This window comes from Nycticebus coucang, chromosome 10 (assembly GCF_027406575.1).
Source record: "Nycticebus coucang isolate mNycCou1 chromosome 10, mNycCou1.pri, whole genome shotgun sequence".
Classification (NCBI taxonomy): Eukaryota; Metazoa; Chordata; class Mammalia; order Primates; family Lorisidae; genus Nycticebus; species Nycticebus coucang.
The window spans coordinates 66,106,652-66,131,516 of record NC_069789.1 but is presented as its reverse complement, the minus strand read 5'-3'; the positions used below and the strand labels follow the sequence as shown (position 1 = coordinate 66,131,516).

The 24,865-nt window shown below is 33.7% G+C and overlaps 1 protein-coding gene across 3 annotated transcripts in view; it reads right to left on the bottom strand.

The window, feature by feature from the left end:
* Positions 1-24,865, bottom strand: part of KCNT2 (potassium sodium-activated channel subfamily T member 2) — a 399,505-nt gene that overhangs the window by 92,402 nt on the left and 282,238 nt on the right. For all 3 annotated transcript variants that reach the window (XM_053607648.1, XM_053607649.1, XM_053607650.1), the window contains exons 15-19: positions 16,781-16,930; positions 14,642-14,871; positions 8,147-8,360; positions 6,230-6,335; positions 2,283-2,455 (exon numbers count right to left, since the gene is read on the bottom strand). In XM_053607648.1, coding sequence (XP_053463623.1) covers positions 2,283-2,455; positions 6,230-6,335; positions 8,147-8,360; positions 14,642-14,871; positions 16,781-16,930 — 873 coding nt within the window. The remainder of the gene's footprint in view (positions 1-2,282; positions 2,456-6,229; positions 6,336-8,146; positions 8,361-14,641; positions 14,872-16,780; positions 16,931-24,865) is intronic.

Sequence of the window (24,865 nt, the reverse complement as noted above, 5' to 3'; positions counted from 1 at the left end):
CAATTTTCACTAATTAAAAAAGTAGAGATTCCAAATTACTCTGTGATTGATCAAATTCAGGAATAAACACTGTATAACCACTTGATGTTATACTCCTAATACACAAATCAATCAATCATTCACTAATAAGGCATATTGATGACTTGTTTATTCAGAAGTAAACAGAAAGGGACTGATTTTGTTATAGTTACTCTACATTTAAAGGACTCCTGAGCTCCCTGGAAAATATTCTTCTTAGTAAAGTATCTCAAGAATGGAAAAAAAAGTACCCAATGTACTCACCCCTACTATGAAACTAATTTAGGGCTTTCACATGAAAACTATAACCCAGTTACAACCTAAGAATAGGGGGAAGGGGGAAAGGGAGGGGAGGGAGGGAAGGGAGGGAGGAGGTGGGTAGAGGGAGGGGGATAGGCGGGATCACACCTGCGGTGCATCTTACAAGGATATATGTGAAACTTAGTAAATGTAGAATGTAAATGTCTTAGCACAATAACTAAAAGAACGCCAGGAAGGCTATGTCAACCAGTGTGATGAAAATGTGTCAAACGGTTTATGAAGCTAGTATATGATGCCCCATGATCATATCAATGTACACAGCTATGATTTAATAAAAACAAAAAAAAGAAAAGGAGGAATTAATGATTCTCAGATGAGATTACTTGTCAGGAATGGAAACTGAAAAGAGGAGTCCATCTCTGTTCATGGGAAAAATTCCACTCCCAAATACTAAGAACTGAGTTTTTTAAAGGGAGGGTTTAGATATCAGGACAATAAATTTTATCTTGAAATAATGTAAAGAAAAGAAGTGGAAAGAACCATCGTATCATTAGCCCTCCCAGAGGGATGCTAAGTACAGTCTTACTTCTTTCTCTAGTTTCTTCCTATCTTTCTCTCTAAAGTTGGGTGATCCAAGCTGAGGTCACTCTATGGCAATCAGTTTGTAAATGCTTCTGTCTTAAGTTCTATTTTTAGGGGAGCAGACACAACATAAGCAAAAAAAAAAATGCAAAAAACTCACACATTTGAATCCACCTGGGTGAGCATCTCTGGTGTGGCAGCTCAGCCAGTTGTGCTGGGCTTCCTACCAGAGAAGCTATGTTCAAAAGACCTTGGAGGTGATTTCCTACTACTCTATTGTCTAGCCATGTCACAGCCACACTTTTATTTTCCCAACATTTATTTTAATAAGCTTTTATTTCTCCTGTCCATTGTTCCCCTGTACTTACCCTAAATATGGCTCACTTTTCCTTAGCAATACCTTTCCATACCTTTCCAAATAGGTATGGAAAAAGTCATTGAGTCATCACATCTAAAAATTCTACAACTGAAAAGTCAACAAGTATGCTCAGTCTTTAGTGTTATGATTCTGATGATGATGATAACGCTAAGTAAGATGCATCAATGAGTATTTTGGCATTGCCATAGACACACAAAAAACCCATAATGTTATAATATATTGGGGAAATATGCCAATTTTGAGTAACTCAATAAATCTGAAAGGCAGAAGTAAGGCAATGTAATTTGTCCTCATTAAGTTCATCCTGAAATTTGCATTATGTAGAAATGGATAAAGGAATGAGAGGATCCTAAAATATGGTATTAATCTAAGGACCATCTGCTAGTAATTTTCAGTCACTGAGAGGAATATTATAATTTTAGAATAAAATGGCTTTGACCACTGCAGTTAGTAACCTATATTTATATTTGCATAAGATGTCAAAATGCTTAAGTAGTCTTGTTTAGCAAAAGTACACCAATCTAATATTTTTAAAATAAATGCACATAGTAAAGAATTATTCATGTTATGTTATGGAATGTATATTTTAACAGTAGTACAATTATAACTTATAATGCTTCATGGTCTAACCTAAAAATAAATCAGCAAATGCTTCTCTGATAATTAATGGCTCTTTAGAAAGATAACTAAATTACCCAGATTTGGCAGATATATTTCAGACTAGTTGATTAATTTAAGGAAAATTGCAGTAATTATTTCAGTGGCCTGTTTCCTGTGGTATTGTGAGTATATGACCACTTGCAAAAGAGTTTTTTAAAAAATTTGCAGAATAGTTCAGTGATGTTTTAAGTGTTATTTGTGAAATAATAACCACATTAAACATTCCGTGTATCACAGCAGAAAATATATCCTCCAATGAATCATGTACCATAATGTATCTGATTTAAAATACTACTAGCAAATCAAAGTTAATTATTTTTGATGTACATAGAATAATATTAAAAACTGTTTATCTCATTTGTGTATTTTAAAATATACTTACGGGTTATCCAATAGTAGTACTATGGGATTAAGTTCTTTCTTTGGTCTATAATATGCCCTGAGAGGAACAATAAAATTATACAGTCCATTTCCAGCTGTTTCAGCTGCAACTATAATTAGTTTATTTTTGAATCCATAGGCTTTTGCGTCCTCATAGTAGTTATGCTGGCAACTCTAGGGAAGAAAAGTTATACAAAGAAATGCCATTTTTACACTCCACTAAAATTTGGTGAAAAAACTTAGGATATATACTAATGTAAAATTAATCTAACCAAGTAAATTCTAATTTTCTAAAAAAAACTAAAGATTGTTAACATTTTTCTATGCTTAGTTCTCTAACCCGCACTAGAAAATAGAAGTATGGATGGATAAGGCAAGTGCATTGTGGTGATGTAGCTTGATCCTGAAGGTCATCAATATTTATATGTGCATGTTCTATTGTAAACTAAAACTTCCTGCTGACATCTGAGTATCTATATTTTAAAATGTTCTATCTCTGACTTTCAAATAAAGTAATTTTATAATATTATCTTATAATAAGATAGCCTCAGGAATGTTGTTTGCAGGAGGAATACCTAAAGTGATGAATTAAAAAATAAAATAAAACAAAACAGGAAAAGAAAAATCCTGTCAAAATGCATCCCTGACCTGGCAAGATAATGATGCAAATATTCAAAAGTAAAATAAGGACAACAACAAAAACAAAAACAAGAACAAAGCATTACTCCAGTTAATTGTTAGCCTAAAAGTATCATGCTCTTCCTGGGGTCTAGGATTTGCTGGAGTTAGTATTACTAGCCCAAGATTATTTTAAGCTAAATTATTTGCATGGAGAACTGCTTTGATGTTCTGCTCTTTTACCATTATATGTCTCTCTGTGGATGTTTTTAATTTACTTATTTGGGCTAAGATTAGCTAATTTTCTGGAATATTCCTTGCCATTATTCCATAATTAAATATTACAAAACACTAGCAGGAATACGAACCAAGAGTAAACAGAGACAATCATTACAAGATAATTAGACCTGCAATGACTACAGATTTTGTTATTAGATTTAGAGTATAAAATGGGCATTATTATTACATTTAAAGAAACAAAAGAAAGTATTGACAGTATGAGCAAAGAGAATATCTAGCGGGTAGATGTTAAAAATACTATCTATATTATTTCTATTTTATATATTTTACATAAAAATAAGCAGTGGAACTCAAAAGATTATTTAAATCACACATAAGATGCAGCTGACGGAATCAACAACAGGACAGAATTGAAAGAATTACCCCAAAAGAATAGAATATAGCCTGAAAAAATTAATACTTGGAAGATAGTGAGGGAATAAAAATAAATAAGAGAAAATCAGAAAGAAGCCTATTCAAGTAAATATTAACTGAGAATTTTTGAAATGTGATGAAAAACCCAAATCTTTCAGTTCAACAGAAACTCAATGAATTCTAATTCAAATAAATACAGAGAAATGCACAGTTATATACATCATAATCAAAGCACAGAACAACTGAAGCAGTAAGAAGATCTCAAGAACAGAGAATAAAAAGAAAAGAGAGACTACGTACAAGAAACCACAATTAGAATGATGGCTGATTTTCAACAGTAACTTGGAAGACAGAAGCAATACGTATAGTCCTTAGATTGGTTAAAGTAAGTAAAAAAAAAGGAACCCTAGTCCAGAATTGGACAACACACAAAACTGTCTTTCAAGAATTAGGGCAAAATAAGAACAGTATTACAAAGGAAAGCATAATAGAAAGAATTTTATCACCAGCAGAATCTCCTTAACAGAATTTCTAAAGGTTATAGTGGAGATAAAAAATGAATCCAAAAGGAAGGTCTAAGGAAGAGGAAAGAAAGGAATGCAAAGGAAACAGTAAAGAACAAAGGCAACACATCTTCATGGGAGAATCATTAATTGGTTTAGTCAGAATCTGAAGCCATATGAAAGAACAAGGTCACTCAGAAGAAGTCATGTCAAGGAAGGAGAACAGTGATGGCTCGATGCTTGGATCATAAGAACATCAATATTTATGAAATATATAAAAGAAAAGCAAGACAACATTCCTTAAGGAGTAGCTCTAATAGTACAAAAAAAGTAAGAGGAAGACAGAAAATTCTGTGTTAATAAACCTGGACCAAGACACCAGTCTGCTGACAACGGTACAGAATAAACAGGACTACATGACCCCAACTCACAAGCTTTACAAAGCAGGAGCAGCTGCATAAACCCATCCGTTAATCTCAAAGAAGGCCCTCATTTACCCAGCAGACCACCTCCTAACAGCTTAATGCTACCTAAATACCAACAATCCCACATACAACTAGTCAATCAGCAAACACACAGAAACTTTGTTTTGTTAACACAGTAAAGAGATAGTTAATAGCCTTGACATTTAAAAGATCCTCTGTTGGTCTCCACCAATCCTGATCTCTCAAAATTTAGCATTTCAATTGAATTGGGTTCCTGGAGTTAAATCATTCATATTCTCCTAATATCTCCTAATAGTTCTGTAATTGTATACTGTAATGAAAGAAACATAATGTCACCCAAAGTGGATCCAGGTTTTGTAGTACCTGAAACATGTATTATTTTAGGGATTCTCTTTAAGGAAAACAAAAAAATATTAAAAATAAAAACTTAGTCACAGGAAAAATGAGTCTTGGAAGTGGATCAAAGCAAGTGAAGGGTCCTAAAATTTTTGATTTATTAATGTTACAAAAGGTTCCAGAAATATTAAATACTTCACAAACTGATGTTAAAATAGGCACTGCAAAATAACAAAGCTTTGCGAGATGGAATCGTCCAATCCATCACAAAGGTCCCAGATAAATATTTAGGAACAATGGCAGAGATTTACAAAGCAAATTAAGGCAGATATAGGTAGGAATTTTCCAATATTTCTGTTAATCTTCTTCCTCAAGAACGATAGCATAAGCCAAAATTTATAATGTTTATCATTTGAAAAAAAATAATAGCAAGAATATTAACAAAATTTATAAAGCATTTATTCAGTTAATTTTTTTTACTTTATTAAATATGTACCAGTTTATGTAATCCTTCTAAATGCACTAGTGATGGTCATATTAAAATTATATCTTAGAGATGAAGAAACTGAAAATGATTAATAAAATTATTTGCCAAGTTGCATAGCTTTTAAGTGAAGAGCTGTGATTTTAACTCTAAATTCAAAGTTTAGAGTAAAATAAATCTAGAATTAGTGGCACATTTGAATCTCTAGAGTGAGTGTAAGTTTCTTCTATTTACCTGTTTTCTTATAATTCAAGAGAAAAAAATCCTACTAGTCAGCTCAATGTTTACATTGTGAAAAAGATAAAATTCTGGTATTATTGGAATTTTCTTCCTTTGGACAGCTTCTCTGGAAAATCCAGGCAGGAACCAAGAACTATTATAAAAACTTTAAGAAAGGAGAAATTAGATAAGACACTGGAGCTCAGGTGCAGTCTTAAACAAATTTTTTTTGCAGTTTTGGCCGGGGCCGGACTTGAACCTGCCACTCCGGTATATGGTGCTGGCGCCCTACTCCTTAAGCCATATGCGCCACACTTAAAGCTTGTGTCTACTCGTGGACTAACTCTTCTTTTTACCATGTAGAAGAATTATTCCAAATTGAGATTTGAAGCAATAATATGCACAAATTATCTGGGAAGACTTTGGATGCTAAGGATTCATAGGGTTGAGATTCTAGTAACTCTTTTCCTCTTTAAAAACATGCCTGGTAGAAGGATAAAGCATTCAGATAATCTTTAGTGCAGATAAAAAAGTAAAATTTACCACCTTGTGTAGTTAAATTCATATTTGAAATATAAATTCATACCCTTTTAAATATATCTTAGTAAAAATGTACAAATTATTTATATACATGTAATTTGCAAAATGCTACAATTTATTTTTTGAGAGAACAGTAGCATGCACTTACTTTGTCTAATCGTAAGCAGCAAAATGGCACTTTTTCATGAAGAAGATGACAAAAAGTGGGTGAACTTCCTATATATGGAGAATAAGGTGGGTAGCCTTTGGCATACCTGAAAAATAATATAAGATATTACCCTTGGACGAGGCATGCAAATTTGAAACATCACGTTACAACCACCTTCCTCCTTTTTGATAAAGTAACTCTGTGTTGTAATTATATTTTGATAAAGAGATAGTTTAGAACAGAGGCAAGTAAATTATAGCCCAGGGATCACATCTGACCCACTACATAGTTTTGCAAACTAAGAGTTGTATTTATAGTTTGAAATGGTTGAAAAAAATCAAAAAAATATTTCACATCAAGTGAAAACTATATGAAGTTAAAATTTCAGTATCTATAAATAAAGAAAGCTTTATTTGAATACAGTCGAGCTTTACTTCATTCATGTATTAAGTCTCAGTGCTTTTGTACTTTAAGAACAGAGTTGAGTAGCTGCAACGGAAACCAGAAACACAGTATACTTATTAAATTTTCCTTTCTAGAATAATTTGCTAACCCTCAGAATATATTTGGGTATAATTTTTAACAAATAGTAATGTTAATTTTTACAACATTGCATTTAAAGCAAATGTTTATTATGATTCATTCTATCAATATTTGTTAGTCATAAATGCATAGCCAAAAAGCAAGTGACTGAACTAATTAGTTAAAAACAGAGTTTTATTGGAATTATACCTATAACATTATCAAAGACATTAAGTTTGTTTGCTGACTATTAAAAAATAGCCACCTGGGCATTTTTGCCTCACTGACTTTCAAAATGAAACTTCTAAAAGTAGCATAAGTGAGAATTGGGAAATAAGGAAAAAATTAGTGAAAGGAATACTCCTTATCCAAAAGGAAGCTCTTGATTTTAATAAATTTACCTGCCAGATCATGAAATTTTCATACCCAGTTAAAAGTGTTTTCTAAACATTTCTCAGTTTTGGCTGAGATATAAAATAAAGATACAATTCAAAGGTAAACTTTTGTAAATTAGAAGTTGAGAATAGCCACAATTACTTTAACATCTCTTTATTTTTCCAGAAAAAAAAAATTCTACTTCTTAATTTTTTAAGAAGTCTAAAGAAAGAATTTAAATCACACCACAACACACTGCTTCCTGGAAAGATAGTGGTTGCCAAACTTCTTCCTGTTCCCATCCTGGATTCAAAATATATTTGAGTTCACAGACCATTAATTTGCTGAGAGTAAATTTTGTTCTGAGCATACCTCAAAGTTTCTTATAATAAATGAGTAAAAAATAAGATGAGAAATTTTAAAAAGTGGATCTTTCCAAGTTTCAATGATATTTCGGTTCATCTTAGTTCAATTCAATATTAATTGAACTTTTATTAAAAACACTGGTAGAAACATTAACAGATGATGTTACCAATGCCACTACTACCAGTATTACTAGTAAGAATAATAACTACTAATTGAATACTTGCTCAGTACAAAATGTTGTTCAGTTAGGAGCATTTTTTGTTCATTATCTCAATCAATCAACATAAAATGTTATGAAGTAGTAATTATACTCAGTTTACAGATAAAGAAATTATAGGATTTAATATAATCCTATTTGATTTGATTGTTTAATCAAAGTCATTTATACATAGCTGGTATAAGATGAAACTGGCATGGCAAACATTCAAACTGCATAGTCAAGGTTAAGCACTTGCTGCACTTTCCTCAGGAAATGGCAATTTAACACGTGGAATAAGACATTAAACAAACTCTAGGCTAAAATGTGATTTGTTCTGGGATGTCAGGGAAGTAAGAATATTGGGGTGTTACCTATTTAGAAAGTATCCAAAGATACTACTTAAGGATAGTAACATAAGACCCAGTAATCTTACACCTTAGGGGATAAGAGCATACTCTAAATTTGAAGAAATTTCTTCATCTGGTGTAGTTTCATCTTCTGATTGGTCACTTAGAAGATCACATGTTTGAATTGATGATGTATCTGCAACCTCTAAAACAGGAGCAATGCTTGGTCTTCTTAGTTCTTTGTTTCCCTCTGTAGGAAGAGACAGGGTAGGGCCACTTGCTGATCTACAGCTTGTATCTTGCAAGTCTATAGCCACAGTACCTAAAACAATAAAATATGAAGCTCCATCAAGGCATTTGCCATCTATATGACATACTGATCATTTAACGATGAAAGTTAAACAAAATGCAATCAACATAAGAAGGAATTATACACACACACACACACACACCCCATACATATATATTTAGCTTGTAGTTGCACAAGCTACTTATTTCATTTTCATATGGCCATTTCCTGGATAACAGGAAATTGTATTTGCAGAGAGTTTCTATACGGTACAAACCATAAGATTTTTTTTTTTTTTTGCAGTTTTGGCCAGGGCTGGGCCTGAACCCGCCACCTCCAGCATATGGGGCTGGCGCTTTAAGCCACAGGCACCGCCCAGACCATAAGATTTGTGAAGTCCTGAAGTACACAGGCACTAAAGCACTTTAATTTATAGTTCTCTAACATTCAAATTTTATTGTTGATCATTTCTATTTTGTAAATTCTTCATTATGTCTTTCCTCCTTTTTCTATTGAGCTATATTTTTATGGACTTTTTAATCGGAATTTTATAATTATTCTTTTATTAAATGAATATTTATTGAGTGACACATATGATAAATACTAGTCTTGGCACTTGAGCTATGTAGGGAAAAAGAAAAACATCTGTAGACATATGGATTTTATCTTTAAAATAACCAGGTAGATAAGTAAATGTTTGAAGTGCAGATATTGATAAATAGCATAAAAGAACAACAAAACCAGATGACAAGATTAAAAAAAGGTAGACTTTGAGGATGGGGGAATAGACTTTTTATTAAGTGAGAAAAGAAGGCCATTGTGAAATTATGACATGTTGTTTTTGACCTGAAAGACAATTAGAATTACACAAAGTCATGAGAAGACCTACAGAAAGAATACCAAAGTTAACTTAAAGATACTGAACACTTGTCATACTCAAGGAATGATAAGCAAAAGAAGCAATTCCCTTTGATATTTTATTAGAGTTTAAAAATTAATTTAAACATAATTTTATGAAAAATTATACTCTCTTCCCTTCTAGAGAAAATATTACAACATAACCACAATGTATGTCATATTTCATGATCACTAACTTTACTTATGCACTAATGACACCTGGCCATCCTTTTAAAAGCCCTTAGTCTTCACTTTGTCCTATTCTTTGAAGCAACTGGAGTAATGTATTCTTAACAAGGGGGATACATTCTGAGAAATGCATTGTTAGATGATTTCATCACTGTACAAACACCACAGTGTACTTACACAGACCTAAATGGTATCTCCCACTAACTACCTCGGCTATACGGTATAGTCTATTGCTCCAAGACTACAAACCTATACAGCATGTTACTGGACTGAACGCTGTGAGAAACTGTAACACAATGGTAAGTGATTGTATATCCAAACATATCTAAACAAAGAAAAGTACAGTAAAAATACAATATTATAATCTTATGAGTCCATATCATCTATACAGTTCATTTTCACCAAAATGCCATTCTGTGGGTTATAATGCTATTTAAAATTTTATTTTCCTCAAACTTCTAACCTTCCAACCTTCTTCCTTGTAACAGCATGACTTTTTATGGGAGGAAAGGGCTAATGGATTTTAGCGTTTTTCTTTTTGTATCATAAAAGAGATGAGAAACTAATGTCTAAAGCCTTTTCAGGGGAATTACAAGTCTTCAGAGAGGAAAAGATACAAGGAGAATGCTTCTGAATGTCAGAGTTGGTAAAGATAAGATTGATAAGAATATGTGGGTATTCCTCATAATTGGAAAAAATCTGAAGGTTAATTTTCAAAGGCTGGAACCTCTTCATATACACAGTGCTCTGTGTACTGGAAAAGAGGATGATAGCCCGTAGACCAGTGGTTCTCAACCTTCCTAATGCCGTGACCGTTTCATAGAGTTCCTCATGTTGTGGTGACCTCCAACCATAAAATTATTTTCGTTGCTACTTCATAACTTTAATTTTGCTACTGTTATGAATCGTAATATAAATATCTGATATGTAGGATGTATTTAGGCAACCCCTGTGAAAGGGTTGTTCGACCCTCAAAGGGGTCATGACCCACAGGTTGAGAATCGCTGCTGTAGACAGTGGGGAAATCTGTGAAGGGACATACATGAATCTGTTTGAAACATATCTCATAAGAGAAAGATGTGAAGACCAGCAATCAGCAGTTTCAAGATCAGAACAAGGCAATGAGGGTGCTGCTGTCAGACAGTGTAGACGTATTCCTTTTTTCCTGATTTCAGCATCATAAACACAGGATTAATTTATAATCCAATCCATGTTTGATGAGGGAGGGAGGTTCCCAGAGGTGATAAAGTTAAACTGTTAAGCAAATGAGTCGATTTTATTTATTTAAAGTTTATAAGTTTAATTTATAAAATAATAAAGGAAAGCCGTATGCTAGGATTTGCATCCTAATGCTGTGAACGCAAACCGATATTTACTACATTTACCCTCTGCACTTGACTGTTATCTGCTTCAGAGAGAAAAGAGAAGTTACCATAGAAAAACTTTTCCCTATTCAAACAAGTGAGAGCTTCATTGAACATTTCTTCCCTCATCTCTATTTACATTTCTGTTTATGTAAAACTAATCTCTACTCTTGTGCTATGAATTAAGCTCCCTCATATTTCCTAAGGGATTGTGATCTCTCAACACCTTCTCCCCTACATATATGATACCCCCCCATCACCTCCAACTACTGTTCTTTTTCTTTTTGAGACAGAGTCTCACTCTGTCACCAGGGTAGAGTGCCGTGGAGTCATCATACTTCACAGCAAACTCAAAACTCTCAAACTCTTGGCCTGAAGAGGTCCTCTTGCTTCCTAAGTAGCTGGAATTACAGGCTCCTGCCAGGATGCTGGACTAATTTTTCTATTTTTAGTAGAGACGAGTCTCACTCTTCCTCAGGCTGGGCTCCAACTCCTGAGCTCAGGAAATCCACCTGCCTCGACCTCCCAGGGTGCTACGATTACAGGCGTGAGCCACCGCGCCCGGCCTCCAACCACTTCTTTATCACTTTTCTGACTAACACAGGCAAACTTCTTGAAAGAGCCATATATAAATAGATTCATCTTTTCATCACGTCTCAGTATTTCTGGCAACATTAATATGTGGCACCAGGCTGAACATTGGGATATGAGAAAGTCAGAATTCAGTAGAGAAGACACAACTGAAAATGCAGTTACAGTTATAGAAACAAGATCTTTGAAGCTTTCCTTCCCTAATAATGCCTGGGTCCTCCCTGAGGTCTTTCTCCTGCAATGGCTGTGTTTTAGTTGAATTTATATCCTTAATAGTGTCACTGCCTCTTTCAAATCATTTTCCTTTTATCCTCTGTAAAATTTCCAGCTTTGTATCATGTATTCCTATTCTATGAGCCACTATCTTTCATTATTTTGATTGTTTATCAACCCTGGATCATTCTACTTATCTCTTAATGATTCTGGTCAGTTCCTCCAATACTACTTTCTTAGTTTGCAAGGGCTGCTGTAACAAAATATTACAAATTAGGTGTCTTAACAGGAATTCATTGTCTCATAATTCTGGAGGTAAAGGTGTGGGTGGGGTTTGTTTCTTTTGAGGGCTCTGAAGGAAGGATCTGTTCCATGCTTCGCTCCTTGCCTCGTCATAGCTTTGTCTCCCTATGTTTCTTTGTATCACCTTCCCCTTATGCATGTCTGTGTCTAAATTTCTTTTTCTCTACACATACTAGTTATATTGAAAAAGCCCTATCTCCAAATAAGCTCACATTTTGAGGCACAGGGATTCAACACATGAATCTTAGAAGACATGATTCTTGCCTCATTCAGTGTTTTGTTTTCAAAATATAATCTGCTGAATCTTCACTCACTCTGACCTCTCAGTTCTCTGAATTTACTGAATTGGTTTTCACCTTATCACAGCCTTTCATTGTGATTCCCACTTCACCCAGACCAGAAGCTTCAATTTTTGCATGGTTTTAAGAAGCCCAACGTGACCTGGCCTCTTTCTCCCTCCTCCTCTCCTGCTCTTCCAGCCTCATAATGCTGGAGCTACAGGGACCTCTGCACTATTCCGAGGGCACTCACTTGGGTTCCCACTTTAAAGCATTTGTGTGAGCTGCTGTCTCTGCCAGGAGTGCTCTTCCTCCAGACATCCACAGGACTAACTCCTCATTTCTTCAGTTAGTTGCTCAAAGGTCTCCTTCTCACTGAGGCCTACTATCTCATTTAAAAATCCATTTCTCCCAGAATTCATAATCTCATCCATTACTTTTGTTTTCTCCTTTTATATTTTTCCTATAACTTATCACCTTTGCATACTAAATAATTTACTTTCTAAAAGATATATGTTGTTTATTACCAGTCTTCCCCATGATGGAATGTGAGGTAAGTTCTGAGAACCAGGAATCTTTGTGTCTTAACTCTTTATAAATCACAATTTTTTTTTTTTTTTTGGGGACAGAGTCTCAAGCTATCGCCCTTGGTAAAGTGCTGTGCTGTCACAGCTCACAGCAACTTCCAACTCTTGGGCTTAAGCAATTCTCTTGCCTCGGCCTCCCAAGTAGCTGTAGTTGTCATTGTCATCTGGCAGGCCTGAGCTGGGTTCCAACCTGCCAGCTCCAGTGTATGTGGCTGGTGTCCCAGCCACTTGAGCTACAGATTCAGAGCCTAAATCACAAATATTTATGAGAGTTCCTGGTATATATCAAGTGCTCAATAAATAATTGTTGAACATATTAAATAAGTGAGTAGTATTACTGTATAATAAAAATGGTATGTTATATCAATGACAAACAGGGTTACCTAGCAAAGCCTATGTGCAACCATGGACTAGTTCTTGGAGACGGTGATATATAAAGGATTACAAGCAGTTACTTGGGTAATGTTGAGACATGGGGAATAGTTCCAGTCAGATGAAATTTAACACGTCAAGGCTCATTGGTGAAAAAATGTTAATGAAGGGCGGCACCTGTGGCTCAAAGGGGTAGGGCAACGGCCCCATATGCCAGAGGTGGTGGGTTCAAACCCAGGCCTGGCCAAAAAATGCAAAAAAAAAGAAATGTTAATGAAGACTGAAAGTAATTTAGTGTGATTGGAGATTAAGAAAATAATTGGAGTACTGATAAATCGTGGGGTTAGAAAATCAGAATGAATCATTAATAAAAAGCCTGTAACTAAAGTGATTCTGTAATTTGTCTTCTAAACTAGGATACTCCTGAGAGTGAAAGAGAGTGCTTTTCAAATAATTATATCAGGAAGGTTATATATGAACTATATAAACAATGGCACTATCCTAGGAAAATTGAGACTCCCTCATCAAAATAAGAACTTTTGGTTATCCTATTTAAAAGCCATGTTAGACTATAGAATTTAGGCTTTTTCCAAAATGGGTAGTAGAAATCAATAAAATTATTTATACAGGAGACTTACATTACTTCAATTATGTTTTAAAAATATTATTCTGGTTGCAGGGTGGAGAATAAAGTATGGGACAGTAAGACTAAAGACGTAGAAAGAAGGTAAGTGTGTTGATGCTGCAGTTCAGGGAGAGGACAATGGAGGTGCAGGCCATAATTACATTGGTAGTGGACATGGAAAGAACTGAGTGATTTTAGGAACTATATACTAACCAGATTAAACAGATTTAACATAATTCAATTATTTGAATTACGAAGTACAAGAAGAGACAACTGGGGAAAAGTTACAACCATGACTTCACAAATTGGTGGAAAATGGTGTCATCTAATTTTTAGCAAAATAATAACAGCAAAGGAAGTGATGCTATTGAATGAAAGTGGAGACATTAGTTCAATAGGAACATGCTGCATTAGTTTTCCTGCAATACTCAAATAGAAGTAACTAGTAGGCAGTTGAATATATTATGGTTAAGACAAGTTTGAGTTAATACTTTTAGGAAATTCTTATTTGTCCAGATCTATTTTTTTCTTTTGTGCCATAGAAGACAAGTTCAATGTTGAGAGAAGATGGAAATGGAAAGAGAATTTTGAGACAAGGGAAGAATATTTCACATAGCCTCTATTGGAAACTAGACAGAGAACTTAAAAGAGACATATAGAAGTGTAAGGTGCTTACAGAGTAATAAGAGAAATAAAATAATTATTGGTAATATTTTCATAATGTCTTATTTTTTGAGCAACCTAACAGTTCAGATTGTTCTATGTAGCTAATCAAACCTAATTTGAATAACAAATACGAATTTAAAATTTGACTTTGAAATTTTAATAAAACTTAAGAGTGCATTTATTATTTTAGAAATAAACTAATAACATTTTTAAACTTGTTCATACTTACCCATGCTTGCAATTATGCTATGTACAGGTAATCTGGATGGTCCATGATAAAACGACCCTGACATGTTGCTTTTTCTCTGCTGGTCTTGGTTCTTAAATGCTGAATTCTCTTCTTTGGTAATATTAATATAAAAACATATGTCTGTAGAATTCATAATGTATCGAGGACCTGGATTCAGCAAAATGTTTTTATTATCCTCCCTCCTAACACCAATCAAACAGACACCAAACCTTAATTTAAAAAAGAAAATAAAAGAGTTTAAGAATTATAATTTAGCAATTTTGATTTTTTCTTTTTACATTTACATATGTAATAAAAATTATTAGTCTACTTTAAGGCAAACAAAAATTAAAACTCCAAATCATAGCATTTTGGGGCGGCGCCTGTGGCTCAAGGAGTAGGGCGCTGGTCCCATATGCGGGAGGTGGCGGGTTCAAACCCAGCCCCGGCCAAAAAAAAAAAAAAAAGCAAATCATAGCATTTTAAAGTTTGAAGGGACCCTAGAAATTCAAGATCCTTTTTTTTATATAGGAAAATAAACTAAGTTTTTAGTGTGTTGTAAAATCAATTTAATTTATTATGTCAAGTATAAATGAATATTTTACTGAAAAAGAATAGAAGAGAATAGAAAACATGAAGGTGCATGTAATTTAGGAAACGTATACTTTTTTGTAAACTTTTACAAAATATTTTCTTTGGTCAAAATGTATAAACAGTATTTCTTACATTGGTCAAAAAAGTTTTAGCATATTAGTTGAAAGGAAAAAAAAAAAGAAAAAGAAAAGAAACTTACTCAAGATGACATAAGATAGAACCATAGTACCTGAATTTGTTTTAATACTGTTTCTATCATACTGGTTTACATGGAATTTTAGAAAAACATTTTTTAAAAGTCCTAAACAGGTATGCAGTTTAATTAGTAGAAATAACAATATTTGAATATAACAGGCTACTTACGACAAAATTCTTATATACTTTTTGGTTACTTTCCAAACACAAATTCTCCTAAATATTTTTATTTCACTGTGTCGTAATGTGTTACAATGTAAATATAGTTTAAAATTAAAGGAGAATACAGGTGCTCCTCTACCTATCATGGGGTTACATCTCAATAAACCCTTCATAAGTTGAAAATCTAAAGTAAAAAATGCATTTAGTATAACTAACCTACCAAACATCATTATCCTAGTCTACCTTAAACATAATCAGAACACTTCCACTGTCTACAGCTAGGCAACATCATCCAACATAAAGCTTATTTTATAATTAAATATTACATAGCTAATGTAATTTATTGAATACTGTACTAAAAGTAGAGGATGTTTGTATGGATATCAAAGTATGGTTTTTACTGAACGGTTTTTATACCACTGCAGAGTAAAAAAATCATAAGGCATTATAAGTCAGAGACATTATACATTAGATAGTGAACATTACACATTAGATAGTGTAATAGAGTAGTGGATTATAAATCCCACAACTATGTTATAGTAATACATGTTTCAGTGCAGATAATGTGTTTATTTTCATGATATAAATGCATTTCTATTTCCTATGTAAATTTCTTTTCTCAAAAAGGAATGAAAAAAATAATGTTCCAAATCTGAACTGGAAGGTTAGCATCATTTATTTTTTAACTAATTTCTTTGGCTAAACCAAGTGCCATCGCTGATACTGATTTATACATTATTGTTATGTTGTTTATAGTTTTAAAAAATACTTTAAAATTGGGAGGTGCCTGTGGCTCAAGGAGTAGGGCGCCAGTTCCATATGCCGGAGGTGGCGGGTTCAAACCTAGCCCCGGCCAAAAAAAAAAAAAATACTTTAAAATTTAGATCTGTAAAGAAGATTCCTTTTCATTTATTTGTGAACTCAACGAATTATAATGTTTTAAAAGGGGAGTTTAAGAAAGGACTATTTAGTAAAATGTCCTATTAAATTATAATTTACTCCTAACACTCTAAACTTGTCAAGTTCATCTAGGGGCTGAATTCAAATATTACAAAATCATGTCAAAAATTCTAGAATACTTGAAACTCATGAACACCAACATATGGCTTATATTTTAAAAACTGTGTTTAAATGGTATTCTCAATTGATTGATGGATATTTTAATTTCATTCTGGAAACAGAACATACTTTTTGTGAGCATGGAAAGAGGCATATGTAAAACTCTTTCCTTCATATTCAGCAAAAAATGTACTTTCTTCCAAAACAATGTGGTAGACTTCATTCCCAGAGCATCGACCGTACGTCTTCTGCCATTGTTCTGGTGACTGCTGGCCTTCCCTGCAACACAAGCACACACACATACACACACACAAAGAAAAACAGTGAATGTGGCTAAAAAACAGTTGTTGTCACACAACTGTTTCCCAGCTATAAGAACTGATAAGCACTACTTCCAGAGGTAGTGGCAGGGTGCTTTGAACTTGAATGATGATACTACCTGCAAGAGTTCTCTACAAACATTTGGAAATTAACACTCTATTTATACATGTAAGCTTGAGAAATGGCAGTTTCCTAGAAAGTGGAAGTTTTTTCAGGATCCAGCTAATGAAGCTGGAAAGCATTTGGTCTGAACATTAGTCAATAAGACATAACATTTTATTTTTCATCACTCTTTATATCTTGTCATGCACATCCTATACACAAAATTCATTTTATAGTTATCATAACGTAGCTGACTTTATCTCACTTATGACACCTGCTTGGCTCCTGTAGGTATTTTGTTTTGTTCTGTATTTAAAATTACAAATCTGTCTATTTCAATTTATCATTTCAAGTCATAGAAAATATGCTCTTAATTTCTATTCACATCAAAGCAATGGTTTTTTGTGTATCAATCAAGAAAAGACATTTCTTTGTGATCAAAGTAAGGGTTTCTGCAATGCACTGAATGTTTGTATCCTCTCCAAATTCATATGTTTAAACCCTAATCCCAATGTGATGGTATTTGGAGGTGGAGTCATGAGGGTAAAACCCTAATGATTAGAATTAGTGCCTTTATGAAAAAAAGTACAAAAAGTTAGTTATTTCTTACTACCAAGAGAAAACATAATCAGAAGTCAGCAGTCTGCAATCCAGAAGAGGACCCTCGCTTGGACTAAACTGTATTGGCACACAGATGTTGGCCTTGTGAGAAATAAATTTCTGTTGTTTATAAAACACCCAGTCTGTGTTAATATGTAATCGAAGCCTGAACTAACTGAGACAGTCTCCAAAAGAGATGATCAAAAGTATTTTTAAAGATATAAAAAGTATATTTTCTTTTGTTCTAAAATGTTCCACTTTGGCACACTTAACTCAGTAGCCTTAGAAATGTACTAAAGATTCAATTTATGAGAAATTTACAATGAATATATAAGTATCATTTTCCATTTTACACAATGAATTCATTTACTTTTTCTAAATAGAGCTTATGAACTCCACTACTATGAAAAATACACATTTGCAAAACAAAGTGATAAATATACCCAAATCAAACTATTTTATCAGAACCTATGGATTATAAATGGATGAAAGTTAGAGACAAATTTTAACTACATCATTTAGGATTTAAAGAAACATTTTAAACTCTAAATGTTGTCTAAAAGACGATTATGAAGATGGAATATTTACAAACATTTTGAATATGTCAGTAAGTTTAAAAAATTCATATATTTTCAAAGTATGCTTTATGTCTTAGTCCTTAAGTATGCCTGAACCCTGGAGTCTTATTACCCAGCTTTGCAATCTTCTACGAGTTATTTATCTTTTCCGTGATTCTGTATCTTTTCTGTGGAAAACAGTGTCAGCCTGAGGTAAAACAAATAAATCACTTAGGAGTTGTTGAGATTATAGAAAAGACTCAGTAAATGTTAGCTGTCAGTATTATTTTGCTGGTATATGTTCCCAGTTGCTAAATTGAGCCACTTTCAACATTCCTAGTAAACCTACCAAATAATAATTCCCTTAAAACCTTTACACATTCTTCCACAATGTTAGTATCTTTTCGGAAATGGGAAATCTAACATTTGATTATTGATTGCATGTGATTATGTCTATCTACTACCTCATAAGAATGATTGATCTGGTGAAGAAAACTTTACCTTTGGTAGAAATAAATTTATCTCTGTGTGTGGAACATTATAATTTGTCAGGATGGTACTTAGCAAAGACAAAACCAAGGAAAGAGAAGTTACTGGTAATTCATCAGGATGTGTTTGAGAACCAAAGGCAGCAAAGGGACAAATAATTATCATTCCACGGTACTAAAGGCTATTAAAGAGAATCATAAATTGAATTCCAAAAGCTGAAGTGGAAACTTGAAAGGGACCAGAAATGAATGGGCTGAGACAAGACCGCTCAGATGAATTTCTTCAAGTCATTTGCTTGTTGTCTTGCTATTTTATATTGGTACATTTTGCCTCAGGAAACTTTGTTTCCTCAGGATTTGATTTCTTTAGGATTTCTTTTCATAATGATTTCTTCGAAGACTCTAATAGGTAACTCAGAACCGCAAAGTCCAGCTAAATGTAAATACAGAGGGTGCCAAACACGTGTATTCACATTTTAAGAAAGAAAAATACTGTATTAAAATGATAATATTCAACATATAATGATAACAAAAGATGAATATGAGTCACCTTTGAGCACCCCTTGTAATTGGAGATGTCAAATGTAACTTGAGTATTCATTTTTTTTTCCTTTCTTAAAATGTATATACATTTTTTGGCACCCACTCTATATAAATTTTTTGCTTTTCAGTTCACATTATTTGCTTAAGAAATGTTAGACATTAGAAAGTCCATCTAATGCTGATGGATATATCCAGTTCCCACTGTGAAGTTCCAGGAAGGGTTTTAGATTCAAAGGTTATAACAGTTAACAAAAAGGGTGAGAACATTTTCTCCTGGAGTAGCTAGTGGGGAAAGACTAACAAAAACAAGACAGAGAGGAAAGTAATATTTTAAGGGGTAGAATAAAATGTAAATAGTGTGATTGAAGAGCATCTCACTGAGAGGGTGACATTTGTGTAAAAATCTTGACAAGCTTAAAATAGGTAACCACGTAGATATGAGGAAGAGGACACTCTAGGCAGAAGTAGCTACAAGTATGTCCCTGAATATGGAGGAATTCTTGGTAGAGCTAAGGAAGAGCAGGGAAGCCAGTTTGGCTGGAGTTGAGGGAGGAGGAGCAAATGAGGCGGGGAAGTAACTCGCTAGAAAGAGGGGTCGTCCAGGAGTATGTAAAATTTTACGACTGCTCTGACCTTTATTTGGGATGATCTGACAGCCAAAGGAGGATTTCAAAGACAGGCGCAAACAGATCATATTTTACAAAAATCCCTCTGGTCAATGTGTTAAAAATAATTGAAGAAGGACCAACGACTGGTGAATTGTGATGATTATTGTTAGCTTAGGTTATTATATATGCTCTTATAGGTTAGTGTGATGCTTCAGCTAGAAGATTATGGTTTGGACCAGGTTAGATTCTGGGTATAGACTCAACACAAACCTGCCAGTGGAAAAGAAAAAAATATATATTAACAATCTAATTAAGTACTTACAACAACAAGAAACATGGATAGGTAAACAAATAAGGAAAGATCCACATAGATACCAGTGAAAATGCAAGTTCTAGTGTTTATAAAACATCATGGAGAAATCTTAAATATAAAATGTTAATTAAAATAAGTGTCTCCAGATTCAATGTTATAGTTAATTAGGTCTCAGAAAATAAAGGGAGAAGTCCATCAGACACAGTATATGTGGAACTTCTCAAACATTTGAAATGTTTAATTTTTTAGTCTGGAATGCTAAGTACATATATATTCATGATATTCTGATACTTTTGAATACATAAAAGAAATAAAAAAGACAAAGAAAAAAATACCATGATTGATAGTGACAATTTAAGCTTTTTATTTATACATTTTTCACTGTCACCTTGCTATGTTTCAAGGAAGCCTATGAACTGCCATCCCAAGCCCCATTTACAGGTATTTTAGAACTAATATTTTATATAGGCAGAAAGTACTCATTTTCTCTTCTACGATGAATGTATCACATTTTCGTTTTTTCCAAATAACTACCCAGTTATTCAATTTATTGAATAACCAGATTTTCACTCACATATTTAAAATAATTCCTTTATCAAACACCAAATTCTTAATTATACGCACCTCTAAGAGAATATTCTAGACTGTTTAATTATTCCTCCTTATGCAGTCACTAATATCACGCTTTTTCAATTACTGTAATCATAAACTATTTAAAAATATATAAGGCTTTCCCTTTTCATTATTATTCTCCTTCACAAATTTTCCTTTTTAGTCTGATTTACTCATTTTTTTCATAGGAACTTAAAATCAGTTTATCTATTTTTAAAAAGAATGTTTTTGGTATGATTGTTGAAATGGCTTTGAATGCATAAATTTAGATGAAACTGATATCTTTCCAATATCAGATATTATACCTTTCTCCACATGCTATTTATTTTTTATTGCTGCCACAGCCTTTCACCCAAAGCCAATCTTCAGCAGAACATACGCACTGGAACTGCTGAGCCCTACATATTGTTTACTTTGTTTTCTGGGGGATTTCCAATAACTAGAAACAACATTTTCTAGGACATAGGGGCTGATCAAAAATATTTTTTTTAGTGAGAGATTTTTATTTTTCTGGCCATCTATGAGAGATATGCTATTATTATCCCATCTCACAGAAAGAGAAACTGGGCTCAATGGCTTCAATGCTCTTGTAAGTGTGGGTGAATCTGCCCAGGCAGTTTGGCTACAGAGTCTACACATTGCTCAGCAACTTCTGTTCTGAGTAACTGTAATATTCAGCGTAAATGTTACAGTTGTTCTATTCCCTCTCTTCAGGTTACTAGGAAATTAAGAGCCAATTTCTCCTACCCTTTCTACTAATGCAGGAAATTTTATGTCCTATACATCTACTTAAAAAAATTCATGTGTCTTCAATTTACTGTTGTATCTTAATGTCCTCTTTTTCTTATTATTTTACTTTTTGTTTCCTGTTAAACTTAATTCAAGATTACTTTTTAAAGTGGGAGAAAGAAAGAAAGGAAGGGAGGGAGGGCAAGAGGAAGGGAGGGAAGAGAAAAGGTACCCAAATGTCTTACAGAAGAAAGTCCTTTAATTCTATAGTCCACGTGTCTTTTGGACTCATCTGTTTATTTATTCCTGTCTCTATCATCAATTTATACACTCTTACAATAGTCTATTTTGTCTCCTTGTCTCCAGTGAATGCTCTTAAAAATCCATTTATGGTGCTGTAGTAAGAGTGAATTTAAAAATCTCAAATCATGTCATGTCAGTCTCCTGTTGAAATGCTTCAAAGCTTTCCTCCTTCCATTTAATAAGGCTAAACTTTTTTATCATCATTACAAAAATATGCTGACCTATTTTACGAGTGTCTTTCAGGTTCCATCTGTTACTTCTGCCTCTTATGTGCACCAGTCATCAGAAGTCTCTAATTCCCCCTGAACAAGACACTTTCTCACATACTAAGGCTTTTTCACAATATTGTCTCTACCTCCCTTGGCCTACTCAGTCTTTGACCCTTGACTTGATCATTACTTCCACAGCTTTTCTGTAGTCTACTTCTCTTATAACACTACAATATTAAATTACATTATTAATAATTAATCCTTAGTATCTTGCTTCCCTGTGAAATCAGTTTCATGAGAAAAAAGATTATGTCTTATTTACCCCGACATCTTGAAGACGTGACATTTATTCTGACGCAGATTAAGGGCTTAAAAAATGTTTTGTTAAATGAACAAAGAATACTCTAACAATGTTCTTCATCTTCAATTGCTAAATGTTCTGCTTTTCTATTATATAATTCCTTTATCTATAACCAGAATTAATTTTTTAGGTCTAACCAATTACTTTGTCTATGATAAATTTGCCATTAGAATTAAGCATAAAAAAAAAGCCCACTGAGTTTCACAGTAATTAATGGGCTTAAAATAAATTTAATGTTATACTAATTGCAAGTTACAATTAGGTAAAAATAGCAGCAGTAAAAATATAAGCAATATTAGGGGCAAAATAGCACAGAAGGAAAAGCTTTTTGAAATGGAAGAAAAGAAACATTTATTGAAGGTTTAAGATGCTTTTGCATGTTTAAGATGCTTTTACAACAATTGCATGAATATTTAGTGGGAATAATTGGCTTATGCATTCACCAACTGTTAACCTTGAAATGCACTGCAACTTGTAAAATAGTATTGTCTGTTGTCGACTTCATACCCATTTGAGGCTACTCTACCATATTGACTGATGTCTAAACAGTAAAGATCCTTCCTAGTCAGGTTGACATCCACCTTTATTTTCAAAATAATTGCCAGCTAAAGCTGTTTGTAAATATGATAGTGGGAAAAAAATTTTAAGAATGTAAGTATTAAAATAAGACATAATATTATATTAAGAAAATAAATGGGGTCAAGCATAAAAGTGTATGTTTGACATTTTAAAGAATCTCTTAGGTTTCTATTTCTTCTGAATAAAAGAGAGTGCTGTAGAGTCCATGAACCCAATAATAGCCTTAGACCAGTGGTTCTCAACCTTCCTATGCTGCGACCCTTTAATACAGTTCCTCATGTTGTGGTGACCCCAACCTAGCAACGACAATATTTTTAAGGTTGGGGTCACCACAATATGAGGAATTGTACAAAGGGTCATGGCATTAGGAAGGCTAAGAACCACTGCCTTAGACAAACTTGGGTGGGGCAGTCTAGAAGAAAAAAAAGCTTGTGTCTGCTGTTCTTTGCATTTTAAACACTAAATATATGCCTTAATGAGAAAAAAAAAAAAAGAATTGCTTAGGAGAGGGAAAAATATGAGTCAGTGAAGTAACTAAATTACAACGTCCATATCAAGACTTTGCAGCCTTCAGCTCTGTGATCTCCCATTCTCCCATTCCTCTATTGTAGTAATGTCTTAGGCAGATCCCATTTCTTTCAAAGCACATTCATGTTTTGAATTTGAATTACATCCAGGCCCACACAATTTGAAGCTTCATTCTTACCACCTCAGGCTTTTCTCCCTGGGCTACCACTGTTTTTTTGACTAACTTTAATTGGTCATCAATGTGCTCCATAAAGAAGGTAACCAAATGCTGGCTATTTTGTAGAAATGTGAAAATTCTTTGTGGGTATTGAGTCGTGGGCCTCTATATATCATCATCAGTAGGTAAGAAAGTCTCTTCCACTCTCCCTGCGTGTATTTTCTAGTGGTATAACATATAGCCTCTAGCTTCTTGGATTGCCTTTAGGGGTCCTCAAACTTTTTAAACAGGGGGCCAGTTCACTGTCCCTCAGACCATTGGAGGGCCGGACTATAGTTTTAAAAAAAACTACGAACAAATTTCTATGCACACTGCACATATCTTATTTTGAAGTAAAAAAACAAAACGGGAACAAATACAATCACACCGCCACATGTCGCCCATGGGCCGTAGTTTGAGGATCCCTGCCTTACCCTCTGGGACAGATGGATTGCAGAAAGATAGCTTAAACTTGCCCTGACTCTTTCTCTTTTCCCTCATTCAAATAATCACAGAAAACAACATACGCAGATGCCTATGGAGGGCATGAGATGCCAGTTCCTACTTAGAGCATGCATCCTACTTGCTGTGATTAATAGGCCATTCTTTTTGACCTCACCTCATTGGCCTGGAAGTGGGTGCAAAAGCACTATGTATGCTCTTATGTCTGTTTCCCTCTCTGATCATCTCTTCCTATAAAAGGGTAAGAAGATTAGAAAATGAAGTACTTTACTCTTCTTTGTCCTCAGTTTTGGTTATAATCACAATCCTGAGACAATATGAAAGTCACTCTCAATATTGTAGGTATTGGTTAAAAAAAAAAATATATATATATGTATGTATGTGTATACACACACACACACACACACCCATATGTATATAAGGTGACCATATAGTTCACACACACGTATATTAGGTGACCATAAATTTCATGTACAATTTAAAATACTGTGCAATTTAAAATTGTACACAGACTTTATTGTCACCCTATATATATATGTATACAAATGTTCCATTCTGTTTATTGTTGGCAAGTTAGAAATATTACTTGTTCCAGTTAACGTTTGGATTGTGGAAAAATCAATTTTGACAACTAGTTTTATTTTTCCTTCAAACACAAGTTGCACACTTCTCATTTATCCACGATTGCACCTTCAAGGCAAAG